Source organism: Cinclus cinclus, chromosome 9, assembly GCF_963662255.1.
Source record: "Cinclus cinclus chromosome 9, bCinCin1.1, whole genome shotgun sequence".
NCBI lineage: Eukaryota > Metazoa > Chordata > Aves > Passeriformes > Cinclidae > Cinclus > Cinclus cinclus.
In genome coordinates, this window is record NC_085054.1 from 10,731,373 (window position 1) to 10,747,226 (window position 15,854).

General features: G+C 34.3%; 1 protein-coding gene across 16 annotated transcripts in view; it reads left to right on the plus strand.

The window, feature by feature from the left end:
- LOC134047426 (sodium channel protein type 2 subunit alpha-like) overlaps nucleotides 1-15,854 on the plus strand; it is a 43,402-nt gene that overhangs the window by 9,233 nt on the left and 18,315 nt on the right. For 4 of the 16 annotated variants that reach the window (XM_062498550.1, XM_062498549.1, XM_062498551.1 and 1 more), the window contains exons 8-16: nucleotides 414-555; nucleotides 1,375-1,581; nucleotides 2,349-2,639; nucleotides 3,290-3,670; nucleotides 5,196-5,328; nucleotides 6,156-6,394; nucleotides 8,169-8,342; nucleotides 9,183-9,539; nucleotides 11,399-11,851. In XM_062498550.1, coding sequence (XP_062354534.1) covers nucleotides 414-555; nucleotides 1,375-1,581; nucleotides 2,349-2,639; nucleotides 3,290-3,670; nucleotides 5,196-5,328; nucleotides 6,156-6,394; nucleotides 8,169-8,342; nucleotides 9,183-9,539; nucleotides 11,399-11,851 — 2,377 coding nt within the window. Of the gene's footprint in view, nucleotides 1-413; nucleotides 556-1,374; nucleotides 1,598-2,348; nucleotides 2,640-3,289; nucleotides 3,671-5,195; nucleotides 5,329-6,155; nucleotides 6,395-8,168; nucleotides 8,343-9,182; nucleotides 9,540-11,398; nucleotides 11,852-15,854 lie in introns of all 16 variants that reach the window. The other 12 variants (XM_062498558.1, XM_062498556.1, XM_062498557.1 and 9 more) reach the window with 8 other exon arrangements.

Genomic DNA, 15,854 nt, shown 5'->3' on the forward strand with positions numbered 1-15,854 from the left:
CTCACTGACAGACAAAGTTCAGCATAAAATATGTGTGCTGGCTCTCTTTTTCCTGCATGGAAGTATCCACCTATTGAAATCTCTGTGTTGAGTACATACATTATTTTAATTGAAAAGTTATCTGCAGAGGTAATATCAAACTTTTGATAATAAACTTTATTTTGTTTAAAATTGTAAAAGGAGATAGAAGGAAATATTGTCATTACTTGTTTGCTCTCTCTGGATTATTCTTTAAAGACCAGACTTTTAATTTCCTCACTAATTTTTGGATTGTTTTAAGCCAAAAATAGCAACACCCTCCACAGATGAAACCTCATGAGAAGCTCAAGAAACAATAAGAAAAAAAAAAAGTGTTATGTGAAATTTGTGTATGGATTGTTTTGCCTTTTTCTCTTTTTTCCCCCCTCTTCTAGTAAATGCCCAGAAGAGTTTATCTGTGTGAAAGCTGGTAAAAACCCTAACTATGGATATACCAGCTTTGACACATTCAGCTGGGCTTTCTTGTCACTGTTTCGACTGATGACACAGGACTATTGGGAAAATCTTTATCAGTTGGTGAGTATATTTTAAAAATTGTGATTAGTGTATTATGGGCCCCAAATCAATCATGGAAAGGCCATACTTATTTATATTACATACCATTCTATTGTTAGCCATTAAAATTTATCAAAGGAAGCAAATTCAGTTGCAAAACTAGGCAGATACAGACAATATAGAATCTCACATGATTTCCAAAGATGCACGAGGGGTTTTTTTGATCCTTAATTTAATTTTTACAGAGTATGTTTCATTTTGTGCCTTATGATATTTTCGCAAATGTCAATATTGAGTTTAAATTCTAAAAAGACTTAACAACAGCAAAACCTCAGCGTAGATCAGTGCTCTTAATCCTATTTCTTATAACTTAGAATGCATGAATTGTTATAAACTAACTTTCTTACAGTAGCTTTTCATTACGCAGTGTGTGTGAATGTGTTAACTATAATAAATACTTTCTCCTAATTATCTAATCAATTGTGCCATTTTTAATTCATTGGTTATTTCAAAGGAAAAGCATGCTATTACATGGTAAGCATTCTAAGCCTCCAACCTGTGATATGTAACTTCCATTAATAACTCTGATCCCACGTACCTTTGAAGATTATTAGGCATTGAAGGAGGTTTGTTGCAAAGCAGCATGATCCTTCAGTATGCTTTTCACATACAAAAATGCTCCATTTTGATTACTTTGTAATTCAGGAAACTTGTATGATTTTAATACAGAAGGAAACAACTAAGTATTAGTTCTGCACTTTTCAATGTCATTAATACTTATGAACTGCAGAACTGATGCATTTCTTCCCCAGCTGGTTGATTTCTTTTCTCCTCCTGTAGACACTACGAGCTGTTGGCAAATCATACATGATATTTTTTGTGGTGGTGATTTTTCTGGGTTCCTTCTATTTGATTAACTTGATTTTGGCTGTGGTTGCCATGGCCTATGAAGAACAAAATCAGGCAACTATTGTTGAAGCAGAGCAGAGAGAAGCAGACCTTAAGCTGAAGCTCGAACAACTGCGGAAGCAGCAAGAAGAAGCTCAGGTATTTTCTAGCAAGAGTCTGGGCCTTAGTGTGTTCCTTTGCATGCTGTTTGTCAAAACCAGTAATTAAATTCACATATTTAAAAAATTCCATTCTTTAACATACCTTGCAAATACTTCAGACTGATTTTTCTATGCCTCTTCATTGCTTTTTAAATATATAATAGTTAAAGTGTTAATGAATTTCTGAACTGGGAACAAAGAGAAGTCTCTACTATAATAGTTTTAAATAAATCTCTCTTATCTTGGGGTAGCATCTAGTAAACTGTAATGATGATTTTTCAAATTCTCATCTTAGAAATATTTTCAGTACTTTTCAAGCCTTGATTAAAGTATTTTCATCTATAAACTTCTGATTGGTTTTTGGTAGTTGTGCTACTGCCAGTGAATGAAAGACTGAAAGCAGCTTAAGGAAGCTACTTACAATGAAATTTAGGATTGGTTTACTAAATTAATACAGACTGATGCATGGCTCTTTGTTTCCTGTTGCATTCACTCTAATTAATAAATTTATTAATTTTCAAATGTTTTCTAATTAACTTTGTGGCTGTAGTTGATGTGGGGTGACTCCGGGATATGGAAGCTAAGTAGAAATCCTTTCAAATTCCATTCATACTACAGAATTTCATTTGTAGTTTTTGTAGTTTTGCACAAACCTAAATATGCTGTTTACTAGAAGTAATTTGGTACAAATCTTAAGAACAAGGGCTATATACTTCTTTAAAAATGGTATTTATAAAGCATGTTGTTTAATAATTGCTGTGGCAGGCAATAGCAGCAGCTGCAGCAGAGATGACTGAGTACAGCTGTGAAAGTGGGAATGCTGCACCCTCTGATAGTTCTTCGGATGCATCCAAGCTTAGCTCAAAAAGTGCCAAAGAAAGGAGAAATAGAAGGAAGAAAAGAAGGCAGAGAGAGCTCTCTGGGGAAGAGGATGACATGAAGGATGAAAAGCTTCCAAAATCTGAATCAGATGGCAGTATCAAAAGGAAAAGTTTCCGTTTTTCTTTTGATGGGAACAGACTAACTTATGGGAAGCCATTTACATCACCCCACCAGGTACTGTGAGTAATGCAATTGTAATTTTTGGAATTTGTGAGATTACTGTCATATTCAACAAACTTCACTGTAACTTCGAAATGTAAAGCAACAAAGGGAAAATAATGTAGCATTCTCTTAAATACCAGCTTACTGTTGGTATTATTTTCTAGAGTGTACCTTAAAAAGGTGTTTTGTGCACTCTCATTTTATTATTTAGGATCTTAACATGCACAGCAGCATTGCATTTTCCTAGTTAATCTGAAATAGGAATACCTTCTTAATTCATAAAAGGTAAATTTAAGTATAATATATGACTTTAGAAAAATAAAAGTATTGATGTCTTTTAATGTAATGCATGATCTTTGTGGATCATTAGAGTTTATGGAAATCTTGTTTTTTCTCTTTAAAGCAGAGATTGAAACTACTATGGCCTTATGCATGTGATTTTTTTTTTTTTCCTCTCCAGTTATTGTTTTAGGTACACTGTAAATTTACTCATTCAATTGACTTTCATCTGTAATGCATCTTTGAGATCAGCCTGAGGCAGTGTATTAAAGATAACATGGACAAATTGCTGGGGAATATAACGTACTGTTTTTCTTATACATAGACGTGCATATTGTATACTTATAATTTTCAGACGGTCATTTTTTATGTTTCCTTTGCAGTCTTTGCTGAGTGTTCATGGCTCCCTGTTTTCTCCCAGGCCTAGTAGCAGAACAAGTCTTTTCAGTTTTAGAGACGACGGAAGAGAGAGAGGATCTGAAAATGACTTTGCTGACGATGAGCACAGCATGTTTGAGGATAACTCGAGCAGAAGAGGTTCTCTGTTTGTGCCGCGCAGACACGGTGAACGGCGCAGCAGTAACATTAGCCAGGCCAGTAGGTCATCCAGGAGGATGACAGTATTCCCAGTGAATGGGAAGATGCACAGCACCGTGGATTGCAATGGAGTGGTTTCCTTGGTGGATGGACCGCCAGGTCTGTTGTCTCCTACCGGACAACTTCTGCCAGAGGTGATAATAGATAAACCAGCGACCGATGGCAATGTACGAAAGTTATAAATTACTCCAGGTTTCGTGGCCTTTCTTTATTGCATGGACAGTGCTTCAATGGAATTATTGCTTTGAAAATGGACGGGAAGTTGTGAATGCTTTTGCAGACCTTATTGTAGTAAAATTGGTTTGAAGTGATTCAGTCAAAAGTGAGAGGCTGAAGCATGGAAGAGAGCAAAGTAGTAAGTTTTTACATACCTGCAAAGCAAGGATATTCATACATCTGCTTAATAAATCAGATTAGTAATGTTCCATTGCTAAATCTGTTTTAGAAACCAAAATAGGATGTTCAACTCTAAGCTTCCTGTACATTATTAGATTATGTTGATTTCTTTTTCTTTATGATTTTAGCCTCCTTTTAAGTATATTTTCTGATCCTCTGTTGGTAATACACTGGTTCTGCTTTTCTCCCTTGTTCAAATATTTGTATTGTGCAAATATAGCATAGTCTTTAAGATTATGTTGGCATTTTAAAAGTTCTGAAAGCATTTTTTCCTCCTGGGTTTCAAAGATTATCTGAATCGCTCACTGCCTAGCATCAGGGTATAATTAAAAAAACCCAAACAAAATAACAAAAAAAACCAAAAAAAAACCCAAAAAAACAAACAAAAAAAAAAAAAAGCCCAAACCAACAAAAACTTTAATTCTGCTCAATTTTTCCTTATCCCTCGGTCTGCTTTAGGAATGGAGCAGAAATATCTGCATGTTTTTTCCTGAAAACATTATTTTAATGAAACAGAAATTTCTATACAGGTCAGAGCACCTGAAAGTACATCAGCCAGCTTCCTGGCAGTTATCAGCCAGATGCCTTGCAGTTTATTATACTTTTATTTTCCTGCATTTATTTAATGTACTGAGAAAAAAATCTACCAATCCTTATGCATTCAAAACTTCTTTATGACTGAGGTGTGCTCAATACTATAGTTATAATGCAGCTTTCATTTTTTTAAGAAAAATCACATCAAGTATTCATTTTTGGGATCAATTAAGTCAGACCTATGCTGTTTCTTCAGTTGAAAATCAGAAAATCAATCAGAGTTGATAACAATTCAATTTAGAAAATATAATTTAAAGAAGTGTTGAATGGGTATAGAGATCAAAACTGATCTTTAAAACTTACTTTTATGGAATACTTGTTACTGTAGAATCTTCTTATCATTAATCACTTGTCAGAAGTATCTTGTGAATGAACTAGTTTACAGTGGAAATATTGGTAGAGAAAGTTTGGAACTGGGAATTTTTTTTGCACAAGTTCTGCAGGTCTTGCTTTGTTTTCTTGGCTGTAGCTGTCTCCAAAATTTCTTGATGTCTAAAGTGGAGTAATGTTATACAAGTATAATGCAGTGGAAATATGGGAACTGAGTATCCAAATGTTTTTCTTAATGTTTGCTAAGTGTTAATAGTATTAGGAAATATATAATGAAAATAGTTATTTACAAAAACATCACAGTATTCTAAAGTTGAATTTAATTTACACACTTTTTTTAAATTTTCTTTTTTCCTTTTTTTTTTTAAATAGAGCACTACCACAGAAATAGGAACAAAAACCAGACGTACAAGTTCATATCAAATACCAATGGAGTTGCTGGAGGATCCTGATTTAAGGGAAAGGGCCATGAGTCTAGCTGATGTTATCACAAACAGAATGGAAGGTGTGTTATAACTGTAGATACTTGAACTTTCTTGACATAATCTGCTTCTGTGAAGGTATTACAGCACAATGCAAATACAGAAGAGAAAAAATAAGTAGCCACTGCAAATACATAAACTGAATAACAGGAAAAAAATTCATGTACATAGTGAAAAAAGAAAGGAAGGAGTCTGATAAGAGGGCTGATGTAAAAAGCTCATTTGAATTAAAATGGGTAATATGTATGTGTTTTATGCTAGTTATTCATGCTTAGAATGCAGTTATTGGAAGAAATGCCTTATAATACATTTTCCACTAACTATACCCTAAAAATATTAGCGAAAATTGAAGCCCAGGCTTTAGTTAATAATGAGAAGAAAATTTCTACAAGGATTACTTGGAATAGTGGAATGACTACTCGTGAAAAGGAACATGAACAGAACTTGAATCATTTTCAAAGCCCTATTCAGGCTAAAAGTGATGTATTTTTTTCCTGAAATTAAGTACTTTGACGTTTAAGAGGACTTTGAAGTCAAAAGTTTTACTGAAAGAAGATTCCTAATTAGAAGCATAGTTTTTATGGCTTTTTGGTATTTTTAAACAAGATTGTATGTTATTAAAAATAGACAAGTTTTAAAATTATTTGCTCAGAACACTTGAGGTTTTTCTTTTTGTCTTCTAAAACCTTTTGTGTCAGAAACAATAACTTAAGTTCCTGGAAATCTGAGGATGTTCCTCCAAGTGTCCTTAGTGGCTCCAGGTATGAAGACTGAAACCTGAAAGAGCAGATAAAAAATTATCTTCACTTCCTCCAAAACTTGTTCACTATAAATTTCTCTTTTTCTCCAGAACTTGAAGGATCCAGAAAAAAATGTCCACCTTGCTGGGATAAATTTGCCCACACTTTCTTAATTTGGGAGTGTTGTGAGTCCTGGTTAAAAGTAAAGAGTGTAGTTGAATTTATTGTAATGGATCCATTTGTCGATCTGGCTGTCACTGTTTGCATAGTTTTAAACACACTATTTATGGCCATGGAACATTATCCAATGACTGAACAATTTGACACTGTACTTACAATAGGAAATCTGGTAAGTCCTTCAATGTATAAAATTTTATTCAGTTGGAACCTGGTTTCCCTTTGGAATAGAACTGTTTTTATTATTGTTATTGTCATCCCATAAAATAAGTGTTAAAGGTTTAATTGTACTAAAAATAGCGTAAAAATTCCATTTGGAATATTTTTTATATAAGTATATTTGAGAGATGTTGTCTCGTAAAGTTTGATTTCCGTATTAAATCTTCTTCAACAGAGTTTCCAACAGCCAGAGTTGGAATTACATGAAACTGAAAGAAATCTGACATGCTTTTGTTTAGTATTACAAATATGAGTAGGAGCCAAATTAGATCCTTTTTAGTGCAGGTACCATTGATAACACAAAAACAGCTGAATGCTATTTTTCATTATTATTTCTCACTGCTATTTCTATGTGTTGATTTTTGTATTTCCTTGAAGACCATTTATTTGATTGGACCATATCGATTTGGAATGTGAAGAATGTGTGACTTAATTCTAAGAGTATCTGTTGATACAGCTGGGTTTTGTTCCTTAGTGGACAGTCTGTGAGTTGGGTTTGGTGGGGTAGGTTTGTTTGGTTTATAACAGCAGTGATACAGACATGTTATGCTTCTTAACCTGTGCTTATTCTAAGTGTTTATTCTGGTGATTAGGAGCTAGAAAAATAATAAAGCAATTTGGTTATTAGAATATGTGAAAATCTAATACATGTTGGTAACAGACTTAAGGGCAGTGTTAAAGTATCAGCATTGAAATTGTGTACTGGTATTTTTAGCCAATGCAGATATAGTTCAGTGTTTTTGCCTTAACCTGAAATGAGAGATTATCTGTAGAAGATAAACACCTCATGTTGCTGTTTAAAATATGTGCAGGATGTTTTTGAGGAAAAGATAGGGAAGACAAATAAGTGAGGTCCATCAGCTCTTTCAGAGGGCTGTCTTGTGATCGTGTCTGTGTTTTACCCAGGAAATTCCCATTTCTACCTTTCCTATGTAATGGAGTCATTTAGTGTGTGTGAGTATAAGTGTTCCTTCGTGCCAAGAATTTGTGTGTGCTCCCAGTCAGTCAATATGCCACTATGACACTGGTAGAGTTTCAGCAGTTGCTTTCTTCCTTTTTGGACTCTGTAGCTCTACATTTGAAAGGCTGTAAATTGCTCCTGATTTTTTTCAACTTTTTTTTTTGTCTGTAGTAATTGATGCAGTTTTATGGTGATCACACATCTACAGTAAATACAATTCATTTATTTCAGAGGTGTTGTTTGCCTTCTGCTTCAGAAGATATCAGAGGCATTCAGAGTGTTAGAAAGGAGTTTTACTTATGCAAGCCTTGGTAAACTTGACCTTTTTTTGGCAGATATAGAAGAAAAGCTTACCTGTGAATTCTTGCATAGACTTCATTAACAGTATATCAGTCTGATTTATGACCAATTAATGTTTTCCCATACACCTTGGTTAAAGCAGCTTCCATTCTGACAAGAGAGAGTGTATTATCCTGCTGGGGAAAGTTCTTTTGATTAGATGGATGGCAGATATAAGGAGCAGACTGGAGGCCTGTTAGGAATAACTTATTCTTCAGCAGACACTAAATGTATCTTAGCTTCAACTGATGTTTATTGTACAGCTCATTTTGATGTTGCCACTTACCTTCTCTGTGGCGTTCAGCTTGTGATAATTTTACTTAGTGACATCCTGCTATAAGAGGGATGTTACTTCAGTTGTTCCTTATCTGCTGGTTCAACTTCTTTATATTCATCCCTAAAGTAACAATAAAATTCTTTTCTTCAGGTTTTTACTGGAATTTTTGCAGCAGAAATGGTTCTCAAGATAATTGCCATGCATCCATTTAATTATTTCCAAGTTGGCTGGAATATTTTTGATAGTTTTATAGTTACTCTTAGTTTGGTGGAGCTGTTTTTGTCAAACGTGGATGGATTATCCGTTCTCCGATCATTCAGATTGGTAAATAATACATCTGCATTAATTAATGAACTGTGTTTGTATTTCAACTCTATTCATATAAATGAGGCACCTTTTAGCATTAGCTATACTTTTTAGTAAGTGACGCGGGATCTCTCTGCAGGCATGTTTTAAAAATTATTTTTCATACTATATGCCGTTTTATTATTCAGAAGCAAATATTCTTTCAAGGGAAGGAGCTGTAATTTTACTGTAATTGTTTAAGTATGAATGGGTAAAGCTCAGTGAAATGTAGAATTTGTTTTGTGTATATTGAGAAGTAGAAAACATTTGTAGTCTTGTTGACTTTCATATCTGGAAATAGCAAGAAGGCTAGAGGTGTTTATTTTAAAGTGTAGGAATTATAAAATTCATGGGTTTAATAAATTTTAAGAAAATTTATTTTTCTTCTCCCCTTTGCAAAAAAAAATATCTTTATTTTATTAGACAAATATTTTTATTTTAATTTGTTTCTACATGTAATGTCCAAGGTGTATAATGTGTTCAGAATCCACTGTCTGAACAAATATAACCAGTGAGCTCTTTCTTTCATGTGGAAAAGAACTAATATGATAAAATAAAAACAAAAAACAAAAACTAAAGGACCCCCCCCAAAAAAAAAACAAAACCCAGAAAAAAGAAAAAAAAAGAGCAAAGTCTTAAATTTATTGTGTTTTAAAAGTGTGGGTTTCATGAGACATTATGAAGGCTATGGTTTTTGGAATCATGTTGAAGTTTTTTCATTTTGCTATTGCTGAGAGTCACTAATTTGTAATATGCTGTTATCTCTATAGCATTTGTTGTAACTACTGCAAATAAAGCCTGTATATTTTCTTTTTCCAGTTGCGAGTTTTCAAATTGGCAAAATCTTGGCCAACCCTAAATATGCTGATTAAGATTATTGGCAACTCAGTGGGAGCTCTGGGGAATCTGACCCTGGTGCTGGCCATCATTGTGTTCATTTTCGCTGTGGTTGGGATGCAGCTGTTTGGGAAAAGCTACAAGGAATGTGTCTGCAAGATCTCCAGTGACTGTGAACTTCCTCGCTGGCACATGCATGACTTTTTCCACTCTTTCCTGATTGTGTTCCGAGTGCTGTGTGGAGAATGGATAGAAACCATGTGGGACTGCATGGAGGTTGCAGGCCAAGCCATGTGCCTTATTGTTTTCATGCTGGTCATGGTGATTGGAAACCTAGTGGTATGTAGCTGAAATAATTTTACAATTAATTTAGAATATGAAAGGTAAGAGAACCAGTAATTAATTATAAAAGTATTATTAAATGTGATTTTTAAATATGATTTTTATTGTTTTGGATTTGTTATGAGTGTGAGATCTCAAATGGAGTTTTCCATTTGTTAGATTTCTGATCCTATCTAGAGTCCTCAGCTTGGAGGATGAGCCCCTCAGGGGTCAGGAGGGCAGTTCAGAGGATGTGGATGAGAGCGTGCAGCCCCAGGTGCTCAGGGTACTGCGGGCTACTCCTGCTTACCTAGAGAGGGAGAGAAGAGCAAAGGCATCCCCAGTGTTGGACTTCCAGGGTGAAAGTTTCCTATTTGCAGAAGAGGATATAGCAGGGCTCTTTCTCCCTAACCAATGTAGTCATTGCTTGCACTCACACATAGGCAGGTTATTGGGCCTTTTTAAAAACCTTTTTCTGATTTCTCCTGTCTAAGTGACTCCTGTTCCATTCTTAAGGCTCTCTAGACTCCTTAAGAAACGTATGCCACTCTGAGAGCTGCTCGCTGCACAGCCAGCATCTTACACAAAGTAAGGAAACTTGGATTAGAAGGAAGTTGTTATGCAGGAAAAAACCTAGATTCAATTAGTTCAGGTTTTCTTTTGCTTCTTCACTTTTTTGCTTCCTATTTCATAAGTGCTTTCTGCAGATACTTCTCATGTGGCCTGTATTATATCTGCTTTTTTCTTTTTCAGAGGAAAGCATCTTTTTTAATGTTTTATATTTTTATATAAATTTTTTTTTATTTTAAAATGTTTTATATTTTTAAATGTTTTTGAAAATGTTTTATATTTTTTAACTCGCCAGTATTTAAGACATTAATTGCTCTGCTTATTGCTCTGCTTTTCTCATTCCCTCTGTTATTCAACATCTCTGCTTTAAACAACTGTCATTAGCAGAAGACATTTTAAATTAGCCATCCTGGAAGTATTCTTTAGTAATAAAATTTCTGAAAGGAATAAGGTAAGTATCTTCAAACCAAGCCAAAACTGCTTCTGTGCAAGTTGCACAGCCACTTGTTCCAGGTTTTTCTATAAATCTATTGTCTTATAATGAAGAGAACTGTGAGGTTATTTGATTAAACTCCATAAGTAGTTTTCTAAACCAGAAGATTGAACTTTGTGGAATGAAGTATCCACCTATGTGAATATTTCCACAGTGTTTACTATATTCTGATATTATTCCATAGTTCTAGGAAAACTTTTTACATGAGCAGATGTCCCTGCTGTTTTATCCATTTGTCTTTCTGTGTTCCCAACACATTTTTTTATCTTACTTTCCAAGCTGATAGAAGAGCTGATTTGAAGATTTTAAGAGCTGGTACTCTGCTGCTTTGGCATTTGAGTTCCTGGTGACCTCTGGGCTTTTATAACTGATCTGTGTTCTATGTTTTGTCTTGCTGTGGGAAACGGATCACTTGGGGGTAAAAAGATAGGGTGCATTCCTCATTTTTTAAGTCGCATACAAAAAAATATTTTTGTGAGTTCGGACCAGCACATAGAAGTGTTTTCTGCACAGATCAAAATGCTGCAATTTGCCAGAAAAGTACACATGCTGAATCTGTTCAGATAGTACCAAAGAATCATTATTTTCTGACCTTCTACAAACATAAGCAATGTAAAGCCACAAAATCCCCTCTCTTCAGGTATAGGGAAGGTATTGTGCCTAAAATGCAATTTCATTTTATTTCCAGTGTACTTTCAGAAGCGTATACTGTAAATCGAAACATGAAATCTGTTTTCATAATGGGTTCATAAGAAGCATATGAATGAAAAAATAAAAAAAATCAGCTCTGTTGTCTTTTTTTTTTTTTAATTAGGTATTGAATCTTTTTCTGGCCTTGCTGCTGAGTTCATTTAGTTCAGACAATCTTACTGCTACAGAAGATGATAATGAAATGAACAACTTGCAGATTGCTGTTGCAAGAATTCAGAAGGGAATAGATCATGTGAAGAAAAAAGCAGGTGAATGTGTCCGAAAGTCTTGTTTGGGAAAACAAGCTGCTGTAAATCAAAGAACAGCAACAGATCAGTTGAATGATGAGAGAAACCATTGCATTTCCAACTGTACCATCACTGAACTAAGGATAGATACGAATTATGTCAAAAATGAAAATGGAATGGCCACTGTTATAGGTGGCAATGATTATACATCATTCATAAACAACCCAAGCCTTACTGTTACAGTACCAATAGCTGTTGGAGAGTCTGATTTTGAACATCTGAATACAGAAGAGTTTAGCAGTGACTCAGATTTGGATGAAAGCAAGGAGGTAAAATTTAAATATTTTATATTTTAGATGAAAAAATTTTACCAATTGTATTGTTTTATAGTGTAATTCTTCCTGCTTAGAAATGCAAAACAATTGTAACTCAAGATTCTTGGACTGTACAGAGAGTGGATAATCTGAAGGGGAAAGTGGAGTTTGACAGAGTAGGAAATTCTGGAAGAACTGTATAAATTTATGTGAACCTATTTATGAAGGTGTTTGAAAAGCAAACTACCAAATTGTTAGTTGAATAGAGAAATTAGTATCTATATACGGAATAAACAGTGTCCAAAGACTGGGGTTTTTTATAATTGTAATGTTTCTGTGAAATAAAAATGTAAGCAAACTGCTATTTAAAAATATTAGATGAGATATTAATAAAGAATATTAATACTCCCTAAGGAAAATCAGCATTACTTTTACTGGGTAAACTTAAAAGAGGTGCTGACTCAGGCTAATGAGAGCATAACAGGTTTCCATGTTCTGAAATCAAAATGATGGGGGAAAGCCAAGGGAGCAATGTTTGTATTATAAGGTGAATGTATCAACTAAAAACTCAAGAAAAAAAGAATTACTGAATGAAAAAAATATTAATTTCTTCCTTGTTTTTGCGAGTTTTAAGACACTTCTAAGACAACTGCCTGATTTTAAACTGGGTCAGCTCTAGGACTGTAGTTGTTTGTCAGCAGCTTCAGACTGAGGGGAAAAGCAAAATCATGGATTTCAGCAGGATTTTGAAAGACTCTAAAAATTCAGATTGCAGTCTGTGGCTCGAGCAGACTGTGTCTGGTTTCACCACCTCTGGCACCTGAAGACACGAGGACATAAATAGAAAATCGTCGCTTGTGCAGACTGCTGTACTCCAGTCTCAATTGTTTTGGGGTTTTTTTTTTTTGGAGGTGGGGGGGTTGTGGGGTTTTTTTGTTTGTTTGTTTTGGTTTGGGGTTTTTTTTTGTTTTGTTTTCTTGTGTGTGGTCGGTTTTTGGGCATTCAGTTGATGAGTCTGAAGAGATTTTTGATTGGCTGTGGGCTTTTTAGGTTTTTTCAGGTATTTTGTTTTGAACTGGCAATTGATTTAGCAGTATTACTTCCAAAGTTTAGAAAATGCCTTTGTTCCAGCAAAGTATAACAAAATTAAATTTAGAAAGGTGTAATAAGGTACTCTTTAGGTGTTTCTTTTATTGCAGAGTACAGAGTTCAGTAGTTTAACACCTTTTCTTGTTCTTTCAGTAGCTTGTTTCCTGATCCTTGATGTGTTCCATCTACTTTTTTGGAGATTGTGTTACTGCAGATGTTAAATTGACCACTCTGTTGAGAAGAGCATAGATTACTAAGAGGCTTCTTTAAAGCAAAGCAAACAGTATTATTAACCTGTTTAAAATATTAACTGCTGTGTGTAATGAAGCTATAGTATATGTATATAGTATAATGAAGCTGAATAGCCACTACAACTTTTACATATTATTAAGCTGACTGAAGATTACTGGATTTCTTAGTGTTTTAATAAAACTTGGTTATGTGGAAGGAATATTTAATGAATCTGGGTAATTTAACTTTAAATCTACCACTTGCCTGGAATAAAGCCTTCAGCTGAAGACACCTATTCTTCAGTATTTTGTATTTTAGAATTGAATGACAAAATCTGGGCCTTATTTATCTCTGATATTCAAGGTGATACATAAGCACTAGCTGTTTATTAGATACTTTTATTTAGTGTCAGTTTTGATTTGCTCAGATTTGGAAAACTGGCTGAGAATTGGCAACCACAGGAGATACATAAGCTAACAAAACCCTCAGACTTCATGTACACAAGGTCATAGTCAGTAGGGAAATTGTCTTTCATCTTGTAGATGAGTTCAGCTCCTTATTTCAGACTTCCCCTTTAAATGGAGCAGTTTGTTGGAGTTGTTACATAGCTACATTATTTGATGAATCCTTGAGAAGTCATTGCTAAGATGAGAGATCAGATTTATACCAGAAGACAGATTGAGGAACTTACAGTTTTATTGCTAAGCATGAGGTTTTGTTTTTCATTGCTATGTCTGCTACAATCCATAATGCACCTTGAACTGTTTAATTTAATTTTTTAAATCATTCAGTTAAATGTTTAAAGATGACAGGAAAAAATCCCTATGCAGAAGTTTGTGTGTTTAACGTGGTATGCTTTGCCTGCAGCTTTTTTCTGAATGAAGGTACCTAGATGTATCCTGTTTAGCATCTAGTGAAGACTAGGAATAACCTTGAAAATTAAATGCAAGGAGAAATATATTTCTGTTATTTTAAATGTCTAGTTAATACCACTTAAAGCTGAAATACACAGAGTCTGGGTATATCTATAGGTCTTTTTTTTGTGTGTGTGTGTGTGTGTTTGTTTTTGGTTTTTTTTTAATTTTTATATTTTTTTATTTCCAGAGGAGGAGGACTTGAGGGTGAAGGATTTTTGGTGGTGGTTTGTTTTTTTTTGTTTGTGGGGTGTTATTTATGTTCATGCCAAAGTCCAGTATACATCTATGAACTTCAGGTTTTTTGCTAATCTTACCTCTTCCATGATATGTTTGGATATGCTTAAAGTTCTAATCCACACCTAAAAATTTTATGTTTTGCAAATGTGTGACATGTCTAGAAAACACATATTTGAAGTAAGGAGGGATCCACACTTCTGTTTCCAGTACTCAAACAACCTCAAGGGTACCATATTTTAATTTCACTGCGTACCGTTCTTCTCACAGGAGTAAAATCAAGCTGGATCAGTCAAGACTGGTGTTATTAACCAGGCAGAGCAACGTGTCAGCACGTTTACACAGGTTACCTAAACAAATCATACATATTTGATCACTTCTGAGATTGATTGGCCTGCATGCTCCTCAGCTCCAATCTCTTTTTCCCCATATGTTGCAATGTAGTGGGAACTTGCGCCGCCGCTCTGTACGCTGAGTCCCATGACTCATCACAGCATGACTGAGGGCAGCACCAACATGTTCTTCTCTCCTTCTTACATCTTTGGTATTTTCTGTACTATTTCTGTGCATAACCTGCATGCTTTGTAAGTTTTATTGTTGTTAACTGAATGATTAAGCATCAGCACTTTTCAAGATTAAATGAGGTTAACAACCTATGATTTTATGAAAATGGAAAGGTTGTCCTCACTTGATGTTTTCTCTTCATCTGTTGTACCATGTTTTTAGCTGTCATGTAATTATGAACATTTTTTGATCATGTTCATTTGACCAATGCCTTTTTAATGCTACATATATGCAGTTACTTGTATGGTAAAATGTTTATACCTTTGATATAAATTGTTTTGTGTTTGTTCACAATGTTTTTGTAATTCACATTTCAGTTTTCCCATATAAGAGAAGCTAAAATATAGGGTGAAAGATACACTCCTAGGAACAAGCAAATATATTTTTTATGCATATGCATAGTTCCCTTGAATATGGACGTAATGATTTAGTTATATTCTAGTCATGAAGTTTATATATGTCTGCAAGGTTGGAATATAGGGAATCATTTATGTAAGTTTGTTCTTCATCATAAATAATTGTTTCTTTGTGAACTTAATCCAGTTGCTTTATTTTTATAAAGACAAACATAAAACATTAATCAAAACTTATATGCAGGTGACTAAATAAATCTGGATGGTTTAAAGCTATATAAATAAGGATGTTCAAACAAGAAAGAAATATAAAATAGGAGAGCTCAGGATAAGGATAAAGTTAAGACAATTTTTGAAAAGACAAAATAGGAACTACTGCACTCGCAAACCTCTAAATTCAGAAACTCTAGAAGCATAAACTCACAAAATCTTCTATTTAGCTTAATCGTACCAAGCTATGCATTTCTTATCCCTGATGGTCTCTTCTCAGTAGTTTGGTAGTTCCTCTCTTTACCATTTAGGGATCATCGAAGCAATCCTTTTGCAAATAAAAATTTTGTTTGCCTGGTTTTGTTGTGGACTCTTGCATTATATTCCATGTATTCTTTTGCACTGTGTTATATATTGGAA